We start from the raw sequence: 16250 nt of genomic DNA on the forward strand, positions 1-16250 counted from the left end.
TGGTTCCCTATAATCCAGTTCCCTCCATGAGATAACAATGGATATGAAATCATATCAAAGCAATCACATGAAGACTTCACAATCAATACCATTCTTATAAACCACCATGCCTAATAGGAAAAAGAAAAAACAAAAAAAGTGTCTGCCATAGAGGCAGGCTGAGGGGTGGAAGGAAAATGGAAACACTGATGGACAGAAGTAGAAGATGGTGAAAGGACTGGTGTTGGAATTTTGTACATCTGAAACTAAAATGTGAATAACTTTGTAATTTATTATTATTCAATAAATAAATGATAGATAGATGATGGATGGATGGATAGATAGATAGATAGATAGATAGATAGATAGATAGATAGATAGATAGATAGATAGATAGATAGATGATAGATAGATAGATAGATAGATAGATAGATAGATAGATAGATAGATAGATAGATGATTGATGGATAGATAGAATCAAATCCTTCTCCAAAACAAATATAAATAAAAGACTTCAGAATAAAGACTGAGATTCCTTTGACACCAGCTTCACCCTTACACACAATTTGATATCATCGAGCCAAAAGGGCAAACCTCTGTATTTTGCCTGTTCTCAATGTCTCCCCCATGGGAAGGCTCATACATCTGCCTGAGACGCAGAGGTCAGCATACTCACGGGTGAGGAGAGGGAATGTCGGCGGTAAATCATGGTTTCGTGTGATATCATGCATAATTAGAAGGCTGAGACTCCCTGGAACTAAAAAGGGAAGGTTGAACACTGCTTGCTCAGAGGGGAAGAGGGCAGGTCATCAAAGGCTCATGGGTTTATTCCTGACCAAGATAACGCCAACCCAATCGTACTCCAATCACCTCTCTCTGTGGACAGGTTCAATATGCAAGCTGTCTCATTCATTTTCAGGGATAATTCAGACTGTTCTGCTAACAAGATGATCAAGTTTAATGTTTAAAAAAAAAATCCCTCGTGGACCAGACTGGCTTTCCATACATTTATTATTAAATCAAAGTCTCCGTTGAAAAGATCTGGCTGCCCTAAAGCGAACCCTCAGATGCCTGTTATGAGTAACTTCCTGAATGAAGGCAGTGCTTTTCAAACTCTTAGTAATAGCTGGAACTGGCATTGCTCCTTGACCCAAATCACGAAACCTTCTTTCAGAAGATTCATGGGGCAAATGATACTCCGAAGGTGTCTATTAAAATGCACAGAAGTTGGACTGAGGCCTAACTGTGACTGTGGGCAATTAACTTCTCTCTGAACCTGAACCTCCTCTTTCTAAATAGGGGACCATGAGCAATGTGAAGCAGATTCCAAGAGGCTGGAAATAAGAGGTGGGGGTGGGGAGGGAGGGATAAGCATAACCTGGGAGAAACAAAAAGTTTAAATCGACACATAACACAAAGGGCAGAGAGAGGACACAGCTCCTTAGCTGGTCAGCCTCGAAGGTGGACAATTCTTTATTATCCAACCAGGGGAAGCCCAAGCCACAAATAGCAATGGCAAAGGCGGCAGCGTGGGAAGGTCAGAGGTCAGAAACCATCCACTGCCAGTCGGCTCAAGCATCCTGCATCAACAAAACTTCCCTCCATCAGCTGGAAGGAAGATGCAGCCTGTGGCAGGGATGCAAGGAGGCTAAGACCTGCCCCCGAGCAATTCAGTGGGGCTTTCGCCTTGCACATGGCCAACCTGGGTCCCTGAGCCCCCTCAAGAGTGATCCCTGAGCATAAAGCCAGGAGTAAGCCCTGATCACCACTAGGTGAATGAGTACAGAGCCAGGAGTAAGCCCTGGGCACTGCCAGGTTCGGCCTCAAAACAGAAATAAAACTTTTTAAAATGGCCTCTTAATTTTCCACTGAGAAGTAAAAGAAGGCCTTTAAGGTTGGTCAGGCAGATTTGGCTCGCAGGTCAGTTTAAAAATGAGAGAGATGGGTCGGAGTGATAGCACAGTGGTAGGGGGTTTGCCTTGCACGTGATTGACTCAGGAAAGATTCAGGTTAGATCTCCGGCAGCCCATATGGTCCCCCGAGCCTGCCAGGAGTGATTTCTGAGCAAGGAGCCAGGAGTAACCCCTGAGTACTGCTAGGCATGGCCCAAAAACTGAGAGAGAGAGAGAGAGAGAGAGAGAGAGAGAGAGAGAGATATGTTGCCATAAGAGATAGCAATATCAGGCCCTGAGAGACAGCACAGCAGCGTTTGCCTTGCAAGCAGACGATCCAGGACCAAAGGTGGTTGGTTCGAATCCCGGTGTCCCATATTATGGTCCCCTGTGCCTGCCAGGAGCTATTTCTGAGCAGACAGCCAGGAGTGACCCCTGAGCACTGCCGGGTGTGGCCCAAAAAAAAAAACAAAAAAAAAACAAAACAAAAAAAAAGAGATAGCAATATCATTTCTGCAGCTGAAGAGCAGAGGGTGAGCCCTTTGGAGAGGCAGTAAATGATAGTATAGCTACAAGTTATAAGTAGGGTTGTTTTTTTTAACTGGAAATCCAAGCCCAGTCCCTAAATACAAAGTAAACTAACAGATGTTGCTGGGTTTAACAAGTTAGCATCTATTCACATCGTATCTAAATGTCAAGCTCAACAAGCTGTCCCTGTGGTGATCATTTCAATGCCCAGTTCTGAAGAATGATTCCTAGTGCAAACAGAGGGCTAGAGATGGCACAGTGGGTTACCTTATACAAAACCAACCCAGGTTCAATCCTTGGCACCTCTGATGGGCCTCAGAGCACCAACAGTAATGACCCCTTGCACAAAGCCAGGAATTAGTCTCAAAACCAAAAATCAAAACCAAAACAAAACCATCTACACTTCAAAATAACTGCATCCCGGGGCCGGAGTGGTGGCACCAGCGATAAGGCATCTGCCTTGCAAGCGCTAACCTTAGGACAGACCACGGTTCAACCCCCCAGTGGCCCATATGGTCCTCCAAGCCAGGAGCGATTTCTGAGCGCATTGCAAGGAGTAACCCCTGAGTGTTACAGGCTGTGGCCCAAAACACACACACACACACACACACACACACACACACACACACACACACACACACAAATCACTGCATCTCCCTAACGCCTGCTTCCTTTCTCTCTTCTCCTGCCACTGCCCTCAGACGGCCATGAGTCACAAAGCTTTATGTGATGCTTAACTATCCTATGAAGAAGTCCCAACTCGCCACTTCATTAAATTTTTCCAGTACAAAATGACCAGATTTATTGTACTGTTTCTTTTGAAATAACTTTTTTTTTTTTTTTGTGGTTTTTGGGTCACACCCGGCAGTGCTCAGGGGTTATTCCTGGCTCCAGGCTCAGAAATTGCTCCTGGCAGGCACGGGAGGACCATATATGGGACGCCGGGATTCGAACCGATGACCTCCTGCATGAGAGGCAAACGCCTTACCTCCATGCTATCTCTCCGGCCCCTTGAAATAACTTTTTTTAAATATTTTTTTAATTTGAAACCCTGATCTCTCATCAAGCAGGTCATGCAAAAGGACAGAAACAAAAAAACATTAAGCCCTTTTCCACATGGAATAAAAATAACCATCAAACAAATGATTAACCCCTAAGAAAGCCAGACCATAAAAGCTCGATTTCCTTCTCTGTGGTGTTCTCATTAACCCAAAGTAGGCTCTCAGCCATCACTTAGATGCTGTTGTCATGGGAAAGGCACCCCCTTCTTGCTGTGAATGATGCCTCAGTTTCCCTCCACCATGAAACCACCCTGAGGGAAGCAGGTCCAATACAGAACACAGAAGAACACACAAACCTTACGGTCTCTTGGAACTGACGACAAGAATCACTGCACAATTTCCCCTCTAGGTTAGAGAAACCGTGACTATCACTGAAAAACACACTGGGGCCCATTAGAGATGTGTATTTCAGTATAGGGTCTTACTGTTCCAATTACCAGTAGTTCCATTGTTCCATTTTTTGTTTTGTTTTGTTTTTTTTGGTTTTGGTTCTTTGGACCATAGCCAGTGATGCTCAGGGGTTACTTCTGGCCTCCTGGCTATGCGCTCAGAAATCACTCCTGGCTTGGGGGACCAAATGGGATGCCAGGGGACTGAACCACAGTCCGTCCTAGGCTAGCACATGCAAGGCAGACACCCTACTGCTTGCACCACAGCTCCAGCCTCTCCAATTAGTTCCCTTTCTAAAGATTGCAAGTGCATGCGCGCGCGCACACACACACACACACACAAACACACACACACACACACATCCATCCCACCATCCTCACTAATGAACAAAAACCTCCTACTTCTAAAAGAAGATAGTTAAAAAGCCTTAGATATTCACAGTACAAAATCTGTGAATATCTCTGAAAGTCTGCAGAATTTAGCAGCTGTGTAAGTGCCTCCCCATGTAACTTCTAGATCTTTCTCTCTTTCCTTTTTAAACTGGAATCATTATTAAAAGCATTACAAACACTGAAGAAAAAAAACTGAAGAAGTAACCTGAAAATATAACCAACATCATCTTTCCAGGTGGTAACAAAGAACAAAAGGCTGACTTAAGTACTAATACACAAATACTAACGATGTTACCCACATTATTTTATTGCTGAAAATCAAACAAATTTACTACTTCCCTAAGAGTTCTAAGCTTTTGAGTTGTTTCATTTGTTTTGGTTTTAGAGTCATACCCTGTGGTACTGGGGGCTATTTCTGGCTCTGTCCTTAGGGATTACTCTTGGCAGTGCTCAGGGAACCATATGAAGTGCCCAGGGTCAAAATGGGATTGGCACGGGGCCGGAAAGATAGCACAGCGGTAAGGCATTTGCCTTAGACGTAGGACGGTGGTTAGAATCCCAGCATCCTATATGGTCCCCTGAGCCTGCCGGGAGCGATTTCAGAGCATAGAGCCAGGAGTAACTCCTGAGCGCTGCTAGGTGTGAACAAAAAAACAAACAAAAAAAAAAAATAAAGAAAAAAGGGATTGGCACATCCAAGGCAACAACTTTACCATGTAAACTTTCCAGTCTCTGGATTTCTAAGTCCTGTAGTACATGAAACATATGAAACATGCACCCCATAAAATCCTCAAGTGAGTTTACATCTCAATTAATTTAATGAATTTTTCAGCATAATTGAAACTATCTCCCTAAACTATTTTAGCCCATAATCACATAAATTGTTACAATACCTCACCCTTTCTTAGTGCTTCGCCAAAGGCAGGTTTTGTTTCAAAACATAAGGAACCCATATCAAGCTTCTAAATTCTAACTAATGGAAACATATCTCGCCTAATAAACAAGCTTCAAGAATTTTAAATCACTCAAAGAATGAAAAATTTTGTCCCATATCAAAGGAACCTAAGAGGGATCCAATTATTATACATTTGAAATAGAATTTATTACTAGTTTTTTCATTAATAACTTAATTTCAGTACAGAAGGACATCCTTTTCATCGTTACAGATTTCAATATTCTGGGCCAGGCCATGTTCAGGTGATGAGTTGTGTACAGAACATAGGGGTCAGAGGGGCCAGAGTGATAACACAGTGGTGGGATGTTTGCCTTGCATGAGGTTGACCCAGGACGAAACTGAGTTCAATCTCTGGGGTCCCATATGGTCCCCTGAGCCAGGAGTGATTTCTGAGCACATAGCCAGGAGTAATCCCCTGAGCTGATGCTCAGTGATCTGAGTGTGGCCAAAAAAAAAGAACATATGGGTCTGAGAATATAGCAGGTAAGGTGCTTGACTTGCATATAATCAATCAGGATTTGATCCCTCTGAAACCTATATGGTTCCCTGGGCACTTCCAGGAGAGATCCCTGAGCTCAGAGCCAGGAATAAGCTGAGTGACCTAAAAAAGACAAACAAGCAAAAATATAAGAAAGTGAATGGACCAAGTCTACAAAAGCAGGCTTGGCTAGGTCATTACCTTCAAACAGGTAAAGAAATCACTCACACTTGAAAGAGGAGGCACCACTTGCTTTGCATTGTCACAGAAAGAAGAGAGAGTAGGGCACAGAATAATTCCTGGAGAGTGATCTAGCACTTTGCATGGTCCAGAGCTGTCACTCAGAGGTACCCCCAGCAGGCTGCTAAACAGAGATGAGAGGCTTGACTTGTCCTGAACATCAGCCACTACAATTCAGTGTTCTTAGGGTGCAAATGGTCCCTGTCTGAGCAAGACTCGAATGAATCTCGCCTTAGGTGAAAAAATGCTGAAGACAGCTGCTTATAGATTATAATTTTGAGCGCATTCTACTGAAGTGATGGGTTCTAAGAGATGAGTCAGCCCTCCTAATTGCTTGGTTATCTATATTTAAGGGTAACATGTCTGAGCACAGAGATGGATGCCAGCACAGTCCTAAGTGGGGTGATGGACAATTGGTAACAGACAGAAGGCAAGCAAGGAAGAAAGAAAGGAAGAAAAAGAACCCAAGTGAGGCATGACGTGGGGAAGGTTCTAGGCTCAACAGTGCCTGATGAACAGCAAAAAGAAGAGGAGGAAAAATCTAAAAAATAATTGACCTACTTCTGAGTCCAGATGTCAAAACCCAACTTTTCCAAAGTTCTGCCACCCTAGCATGCACCCTTACCACAAGATCTGCCTTCTCTCTCTGGGGTGGCAGCTTTTCTGATTTGTTCTGTTTCGTTTTCTGGGTGTGGGGGGGCCACATCCAGCAGTGCTCTGGCTATGCCTGGCTCTGGGTCACTCCTGGCAGCTTGGGAGGGACCATATTTAGTGTGATGATCGAACCAGGTTTGTCCCCCGGCAAGACAAGCATCTTAATCCCTGTTCTCTCTCTCCAGCCCTACATGACAAGTTTTTCAGATGTTCTTTCTCCGATTTCACAGCAACTGCAACCACAACCACCTATAGTGCAAACTCAAGTAACGTCGTGTCCTTTTGTTTTGAAGTGACCCTTGCCAGCCCATGGAGGAAGAGATGGGACAGTGAGGTGGCAGGGATCGAACCCAGAGCTCCAGCACATAAAGCCTGTGATCTATGTGCCATCTCTTGGGCCTTGTAATGCTTTTGTCATTTTCTGAGTTATCTGGGTCCATTATCTTGTTTAACATTCTCTCCTCTTCCTAAGAACAGGAAATGCTCAGAAGACAGAGATTTTGAGTGGGAATTTTGTGATCAGAAATGGCAAACAGATGAGATTTAAGTGCCGTGCTGAGGACCCCTGGAAAACTGCCAGTGGACTCAATTCCCTGTTTCCTGGCTCTTAATCTAGAACCTTCTTTTTCCATAACCATATAGCAGACAGTAGTTGAGATGGCACAGGAAAATTTGAAACAAGCCCTGGCAGCTAGCTGGTCTGAAAATTCAGGTATGATGGAGTTCTGGTTTAGCAATCCACATGGTCCCCTTTTCTACTCTGGAGACCCAGAAAAGAGAATGAGAGCAACCAACACACACAGAAACAGCAAAAACTATTCTCACTGTATTCTCTCAAAGGACCATTTTTATACAGTTCATTAGAGAAAGATTTGGGGGGCTAGAGCGATAGCGCAGTGGGTAGGGCTTTTGCCTTGCATGAAGCTGACTCCAATTCAATCCCAAGCATTTTCATATGGTCTCCAAGCCTGCCAGGAGTGATTTCTGAGCGCAGAGCCAGGAGTAACCCCTGAGTAACACTGGGTATGGCCTAAAAAAAACAAAAAGAATAAATAAAGATCTGGAAGATGCTCAGGCTATACAGAGAAGCTGAAACACAAACAAGCCCCAAAAGCTAACCCTCCAAATTAGAAGATACAATTTCAGGTCGTGGGGAGCCCAAACTGTCCCTTCCCTCCTGCATTTTAGACCCAGGAGCTCCTCTAACTCCCAGCCAATGACAAAACAGAAAGAGACACTTAGGGCCCAAATTCTCCCGTCTCATTAGCATACAAATTACTTACACAAATGAGTTCATCATTTCCATGTGCCCCACTGCCAACATCCACAGGATGATAAGGACAGTAAAACCATAATTGCCCCCCCACCCACACACACCCAAAAAAGACAGCCTTCAAATACATATTTGGTGAACAAAGAAAGGCTCTTCAACAGAGTGGTTTTTATTGCCAATAAAGCCAAGAATGCTGTTATACTCTTTCACGCTTCTCCCAGAAAGGGAAGTTTCATGCCCCCACGGGGACAGGGGAATTGCAGGTTGTTTTTCTGAGTATCAGCACAGGTAGAAATGTTGTGAGGGACCCACAGCGGGGGTAGGGCCTTGCCTTGCAAGCATCTGACCTGGAGTTCAATCCCTGGCACTCCATCTAGTCTCCCAAGCCTGGCAGGAGTAAGTCCTTTAAGACCCCGAGTGTATCCAGGTGTGGCCCCAAAAGCCAAGAACCAATACCAAATAAAAAAAAAGCTATTTGGAGGCCAGGGGTGAGGGGGTCTACCCGGTACAGTTTCTCAGGGCAGCAAGCTTGTGCTTCTGGTGTTAAACAGAACAGACAGTTAACCCCCAGCTCCTCCAGGGAAACAGGGCACACACGGCAGATCCACTTAGTCATAATTACCATTCTCGAAGGGCCTGGAGGAATAGCTGTTCTCTTTCTGCCTAGGAGGATGGTGGAAGAGAGAGGAGAGAGAGGTGAAAGAGAGAGAGAGAGAGACAGAGACAGAGAGAGACAGAGAGAGACAGAGAGAGACAGAGAGACAGAGTGAGACAGAGATAGAGAGACAGAGACAAAGAGAGACAGAGACAGAGAGAGACAGAGACAGGCAGAGACAGAGAGAGAGAGAGACAGAGACAGACAGAGACAGAGAGAGAGAGAGAGAGAGAGAGAGAGAGAGAGAGAGAGAGAGAGAGGAAAATGCCCACAAAGTGGCATCATGGGGTGGGGGGCAGAGAGCATGGCTCTTCCTCCCTGACCTCGCTAAGAAACGGGGTACACTTAGCTCCTTTCCAAGAGAGGGCTGGGTAGTGGAAGCAAACGGCCTGGGCTTAAAAGGGGCCAGAGAGCTCCCAGTTCTAACCTGCACTGGCTCTCAGCTCTACTGCACCTGCTGTAGACAGTGGGCATGACACTGCCCTTTCAAGCACACTGCCTGGCAGAGGGTTAAGTTCCGGGGTACATGGAAGTTATTACATTATTAGATGGTGCAGGGGAAGCCTTGGTGTTTCTCCCCTTCACCACCACCACCACCCCCACAGCAGGTTCTAAGCCAGACTGACTCCGCTTCCCTCCTTTCACATCTCCACACCTTACCCACCAGTTCTTCTCCTCCTGGTGGAGACAGACAAAACTGTACTCGAGAGGCACCCTGAAGGGGCTGTTTCTAAGAATGTGCTGCTGGTGGAAAAGCCAGAGCTTGCCGGTACCGGGAAGCGATCTCCTCTGCTCTTGCTTCAAAGCCTGGCACCGTCTGCTTGAAGAAAGCAGACTGTCGGCCCAAAATGGACCATGGCCTGGGAACATCCATTTCTAAGAATTGACAGCTACACAGAGCGCCAGCATCTTTCCATCCCTGGCACAAATTTGCTGTGACCAAGAACAGCATCAAAAACTGCAAGGTCGGGGCGGGAGAGATAGCATGGAGGTAAGGCGTTTGCCTTTCATGCAGAAGGTCATCGGTTCAAATCCCGGCGTCCCAAATGGTCCCCCATGCCTGCCAGGAGCAATTTCTGAGCATGGAGCCAAGAGTAACCCCTGAGTACTGCTGGGTGTGACCCAAAAACCACACACACAAAAAAAAAAAAAACTGCAAGGTCAAAACAAATGACGTTGTCAACGTGGACCAGAGTGAAAGAAACACACACACACACACACACAAACATACACGCTTTGTACTGAGCACATTGATCCCCAGCAGAGAGTCTTTCTTCCTGCAGACACTCTTTCTTCATTCTTCCAACGTTCCTTTTCTGTACAAAGTAGGACTGTGGTTATCAAAGACACACTACCTGACACCTAAACAGGGAGGAATACTTTAAACTCACCTGCCAACCGTTCACTGATTGGAGGGTAATTGGAGGGAGGTTGCTTAGTCAATTCTATTTCTCCCAAAGAAGAAAAGTGAGCTACTTGACCAAATCAACGATGTCTGGGAGTTTTAGAAATATGAAGAGGCAAACTACAGCACTGGTAAAGGTCTCAGGGCTAGACAGCTCTTGTGAGGACTTCCTGTACTGGTTACTGGAAAACAACTCAAAATACCTGGGTTTAGGGCCAGAGTAATAGCACAACAGTAGGACATTTGCCTTGCATGCAGCCGTCCAGAACAGAGCCGGGTTCAGTCCCCGGCATCTCATATGGTCCCTCAAGCCTGCCAAGAGTGATTTCTGAGCATGGAGCCAGGAGTAAACTGAGAGCTGCCAGGTGTAGCCCAAAAAACAAAACAAAACACACACACACACACACACACACACACACACACACACATCTGGGTTCTAGAATAAAGGATGAAGAAGAGCCACCCTACATACTAGTTGTGGTTTGCTATGTCCTTCCAGTAACTGCACTATCCTGCAAATATCTTCCCTGGCAGGACCTCTCATGTGCTTCCTGTGGGTGTTCGTAGGCATCAAGCCTCTAGGAGAGACTGTGGTTGGGCCTGTCACTGCAACCCCAAGCCTTGCTCAGAGATATGTCCTGAACGAATGCACTAAGGCCATCAAGAATGTCCCCTTAGGACTGTTTAAATGCTCTGGAGCATTTTCAAGAATCTTGAAAATGTTGTTTTCTGAACTTCCTCTCATTTTATATGAAACCTCCGAGACAGTAAGTGTTGCAAATAATGATCCAAAATGTTTAATATCCAAGAGAAAGAAATGAGGAAAGACCAAGTTTATGTTCCTGTCCATGTGATTACAAGTCAACTGAATTTTATCAGATGTCAAAGTCACATTATTTTGTCACACTCAGCTTATGAATTCAACCACATTAGATAAGAGCTTTTGTTTTTTGGGGCCGGAGAGATAGCATGGAGGTAAGGCATTTGCCTTTCATGCAGGATGTCATCAGTTCGAATCCCGGCGTCCCATATGGTCCCCCGGGCTTGCCAGGAGCAATTTCTGAGCATGGAGCCAGGAGTAACCCCTGAGCACAGCTGGTTGAGACCCAAAAAAAAAAGAGCTTTTGTTTTCATTTTTTAATTTTTGTGGGGGCCACATGCATGCCAAAATCTGGGACCATGGAGCAGGCAGTACTAAGGAATGCAAAGGCAGTCTGGAACATGAAGGCATACACAATGCCACTTCGTCACAAACTTGAGCCTGAGAAGTCTTTTTCTTCCTAATCTGGCACAGAACTCACTTGGCCGTGTGGCTCTTAGGTCTTTGTGGACTAGGTGGTAGTTGTGGAGGCAACTGTTGTTTTCGGGGGGCTCAAAACAGTGGTGCCCAGAAATTACTCCTGGCTCAGACCCATCTCTCCCAGAGGTGCTCAGAGACTTTGTAATGCCAGAGATCAAACCTGGGACTCCTGCATGCAAAGTCTGTGCTATGTCCCTCACCTTTTAATGACTTTTTTTTTTTTTTTTTTTGGGCCACACCCGGCGGTGCTCAGGGGTTACTCCTGGCTGTCTGCTCAGAAATAGCTCCTGGCAGGCACGGGGGACCATATGGGACACCGGGATTCGAACCAACCACCTTTGGCCCTGGATCGGCTGCTTGCAAGGCAAACGCCGCTGTGCTATCTCTCCGGGCCCATGACTATTATTTTTTTAGTGTCACTTTTCTATTCACATGCTTCAAATCAGGATGCTCCTCTATTCTGGAGATTGTCCTTTGGTTCAGACAATTCTGTCTCCTCCTCTTTCACACACTCTCTCTCCCTCTTTTAAATCTAATGCTTGGGTATCACATAGGCTGGACATGCACTCTCTCTCTCTCTCTCTCTCTCTCTCTCTCAACTATTCCCAACAGATCCCATTACCAATGACATTAGTTCAACAAATGTTTCAGCAAACTGAAGTAGTGATATAATTTGAACAAACAGCCAGCTTTTATAGGATTTACGCTCATTGGTTCATTAATTGAATAATGTGTCAACAAAACGAAATAGTTGCCTCTTGCTATCTCAAGAGAAACAAAATTTCCCCCCGGGCAGAATGTTCCATTTTCTGAAATGATCCCGTAATAGGCAGGGGACAGCACATCAGATATTTCAGTAAATTAGCTAGATATTATTCAATCTGATTGCTTTTCTATTAAAAAAAAATGGAAAAGGCAAAGTTGCTGAAACCAGGACACACACAACAGAATACTACAGTGACTTCAAGGAAATAGCTGGACATAAAGAGTAACAAGTGCCAGGCCAAAGGTAAGTTACATGCTTCTTATTTATATATCAAACATGCACATTTAAACATCATGATCAAGAAATGGCAACCACATGGCTTCTCGGATATGAAGCCGAAATAGCACTCTTATCACAAAACATTTGGCTGAGTACCCTTTACCAGCACAGTGAAAATATGCTAAGTCTCTGTGTCCTATGTGGAGGCTCTGTGACACAACATTAACTCATCATATCTAGAAATCCCCCAACCTGCCACCTTTTCCCTCAAATCAAGCAGGAAGAACATTCTTCCAGAGGTTGGGAGAGGAAAAAAAAATAAAAATCACAAAATAATCAACTGATAATCTCCATGTAACAGAATCCTAACAGGGTCAGGATACCAGGAGTTGTATCTTGTAACTATGTAAATGGTCACATTACAAAATTTAAGCCAAAACCTTTGAGATAGATAGAAAACAAATTTGATTCCCTGGAGGAGCTTCCCAGGGCCTCTATTCAAGAGTCTATTTTAAAAAATAAAGCAACAGAATCACAATTACTAAAGAGTTGTTTCCAAAAATGACTCTCCTGTTGAGATTTCTCAATTCGAAAATGCCATGAGGAATATGCTCCGGGTCACCAATTCTGCCCAAAAAGAAATCATCACCAAAAAAAACCAGGAGAAAACAAAGACATTCATACACGGAAGTGAATACCCTAAGCACAGAGCATGTTCTTAAGAGGGAGACTAAAAAAGCAGAAGTCACATAAAGTTCAAAACATTAAAAATAATAATAAAATAAAGAATAGAAGTTCCTAATTTTAGTAGTATTTTATATTTGCCATTCCCAAAGAAAATCATCTATGAGTTAAGATTTGTTGATTTTATAGTAAGAGACTTTATTTACTTAGGGCATTGGCCCCTTGAGAAGAATATGAAGGCAGGGGAGAAGAAATTAAGCGTTTTATAACTACATATATAGAAATGCCATTTTTTTAAAATGAAACTGAGGTTTGATATGGGGGTTGGGGGGGTTGTTCCAATATAACTTGTTTCCCTGTGCCATCAATTTTGAAAAGCTCTTGATTTTCCATGACCTTCAGGAGATGACACACTCGTTTCACAAGGCTGCCCTCTTCCCTGGTTTTTTACCACTTGGCATTGCTAATCGAAGAACACACCCTGCAGAACCAACGTGCCACACAGGCTCAAAAGGGCCAACAAGCCAAAAACTACCTAGCAAACATGGTTCCCCTTACACAGCCTGGGTGTCCACAACAAATAATGCCCAAGGTCTGAAGGGTTCCAGGTTTGGGGGGGGGGGGGCGCGTGTTGGTGAATGGACCTAGGGCAGTCATCTTTCTGTGACAGAGGTTTTTTTCTTGTTTTCTTCTATTAAGGGAGTGTTCAAGCCATCTTGCCTGTGTGCAAGGATGGAAGGGCTGATAATGGGACACCGAGAAGGGGCTTTCACAATAGATGCCAGTCTTTTACACAACTGCACCCGGCAAATTCACGGTAAAGAAGATGCCTCTGAGCCGGGTGGCACGAAGGTTCCACCTTCCTGGCTAGCACCGTGGTGGTGGGATTAGAAATGAGTAAAGGGGCATAAATTTAACCCAAAATGTTGTGATACACTGCCTGGACACCACTTTTATTCTAATGTACGTCTTTCCTGGGAACTTATTAACAGGAGGAACCATTAAAAATCTTTTCGACTCATTCATGAAGAATAAACCACAGGACCAGAGGGATAGTACAGGGGGGTTAAGGTGCTTGCCTTCCTTGCATGGGCTAAGCCGGATTTGATCCCTGCACCCCCATAAATCCTACACACTCTAATCTAACCCCAGGAGTGATCCCTGAGCTCCAAGCCAGGAGTCAGCCCTGAGTACCACCAGGTGGAACCCCAAAAGCTCCTTTGTCAGCTCAACCCCGACCCTCCTTTGATCAGGTAACCCCATTCCCTTCTGGAACCAGCCAGTTCCATTCCTAGTGGCTTCTCTATTCCTTGAGCCACTTCTTTTCTTCTGCAAGTGCCACCAAGTAGAACAGCAAGTGGAGGGAAGCGGCTCAGGTGAGAGACACGAATGGTCCTGAGCTGAAAAAACCAGAGTGGGTGGTTCAAGATCCACCCTGGGATGGGGTGGTGGGGTCTGAATAGGGAATAAGGGGGGGGGGGGTCCGACTCAAAGAGAAGGAGAAAGGAAAGAAGGGACAGAGGAAGCTGACCCGAACTAAAAAACCGGAGTGGGTGGTCCAAGATGCACCCTAGGGTGCATATGAATGGGGGGGGGGGGTGTGAATAAGGGAATAAGTGGTGGGGGATCCAAAGAGGAGGAGAAAAGAAAGAAGGAACAATTAGCAAGAGGAAGCTGGCCGGCCGGGCTGGTGACCCGCAAAAAGCACAAGTGCTTTGAAGGACAGTTAAGATACCCAAAGAAGCACCAGGGCAGGAGTGGGACAGGGAGAGGAAGGGGCTGCAAGGGGGGGGGAGAGAGAGAGAGAGGAGAGAGAGAGGAGGGAGAGAGAGAGAGAGAGAGAGAGAGAGAGAGAGAGAGAGAGAGAGAGAATATGGGGGCCACCAGATCCCCCAAATCAGGAAGACCCTAGGGGGTGCCAGTGCAAGAGGGAGGCAAGGGCTCCCAGATCAACAGACAGACACGGGTCTGGACCCCGAAACAGAACGGGCACGGGGTCCTTAGGGCGACGGAGCTGCGCCCCAAAAAGTCCCACATGCCAAGCAAACCCAGGAAGGCGCATCTCCTCTCCTCCAGCCTCCCACCCCGAGGCAGCCTTTGGGGCGCACGCTCCTTCGCGCTTCCAGGGAGCGCAGCGCCGGGCACCTGGGGAGCGAGCGCTCCCGTCCCGGGGGCTCCCCCTCCACACCCCCAGCGGGGATCGCAGCGTCGCAGGGCGGCCAACGGCCGGCGCGGGGGGCGCGGGGTCCCGCGGGTACCTGGGCTCGGGCAGCGCGATCTTCTTGCTGGCGCGGGCGGCCGGCGTGGCCTTGCTCTTCTCCATGGCCATCAGGTAGCTGACATCGGCCAGCACGGCCTCCAGGTCCGCCATGTTGCCGAGCGGCGGCGGCGGCGGCTCCTGGGCACCGGCTCGGGACGCGATCGCCGCCCCGACGTGCGGGTGGGGGGCGGCCCGGGCCACCGCCGCCGCCGCCGCCGCCGCCGCCGCCGCCCCCCGCGCGCGCCCGGCCCCCCGCGCACGCGCACGCGCGCTCCTGGTGCGCCCTGGCCCGGAGCGCGCGCCCACGCCGGGGCCCCGCGGCCCGGACCCGCCTCCCTCCCCTCCTCCCCCCCTCCCCTCCCCTCCCCTCCCCTCCCCCGGCGGCCGCTGGGGCCGGGACCGACTTCCTCTCGCCCCGCCACTTCCCGCCTCCCGCTCTGGGTCCGGGCAATGCGGGCGCTGCCCACCCCTCCGGAGGGACCTGCTGGGTCCGAGGCTCACACCCCAAAGGCGACACGCAGCCCCCCCACCCAAGTTCCCCTGGATCTATCTATCTCTCTCTATCTCTCTCTCTCTCTGTCTCTCTCTCTGTGTCTCTCTCTGTCTCTGTCTCTCTGTCTGTCTCTGTCTCTCTCTCTGTCTCTCTCTGTCTTTCTCTCTGTCTCTGTCTCTCTCTCTGTGTCTCTCTCTCTGTCTCTGTCTCTCTCTCTGTCTGTCTCTGTCTCTCTCTGTCTCTGTCTCTCTCTCTCACACACACACACACACACACACACACACAAAACACACCAAAACCACCCCTCCGAGGGTATCTTTGATCTTGGGCACAGTCACACACAAACACACACATGCACACACATACACCCCAAAGCCTCCCCAAAAGGACCTGGGTCCTATGCTCACACCCCAAATGCAACATGCCTCCCCCCCAGTTACCCTGAATCACTCACACACACACACACACACACACACACACACACACATACACCAAAGCCACTCCTCTGGGGGGGTATCTTTGATCCTGGGCACAGTCACACACAAACACACACATACACCCCAAAACCACCCTCCAAGAGGAGCCTCCCCAAAAGGACCTGGGTCCTATGCTCACACCCCAAATGC

The 16250-nt window shown here is 47.1% G+C and overlaps 1 protein-coding gene across 2 annotated transcripts in view; it reads right to left on the minus strand.

Moving 5' to 3' along the window:
• Positions 1-15318, minus strand: part of GRK3 (G protein-coupled receptor kinase 3) — a 157738-nt gene extending 142420 nt beyond the window's left edge. For both annotated transcript variants that reach the window (XM_049788790.1, XM_049788789.1), the window contains exon 1: positions 15130-15318. In XM_049788790.1, coding sequence (XP_049644747.1) covers positions 15130-15242 — 113 coding nt within the window. In that variant the 5' untranslated portion in view covers positions 15243-15318. The remainder of the gene's footprint in view (positions 1-15129) is intronic.
• Between the last annotated feature and the right edge of the window lie 932 nt (positions 15319-16250).

This window comes from Suncus etruscus, chromosome 15 (assembly GCF_024139225.1).
Source record: "Suncus etruscus isolate mSunEtr1 chromosome 15, mSunEtr1.pri.cur, whole genome shotgun sequence".
Classification (NCBI taxonomy): Eukaryota; Metazoa; Chordata; class Mammalia; order Eulipotyphla; family Soricidae; genus Suncus; species Suncus etruscus.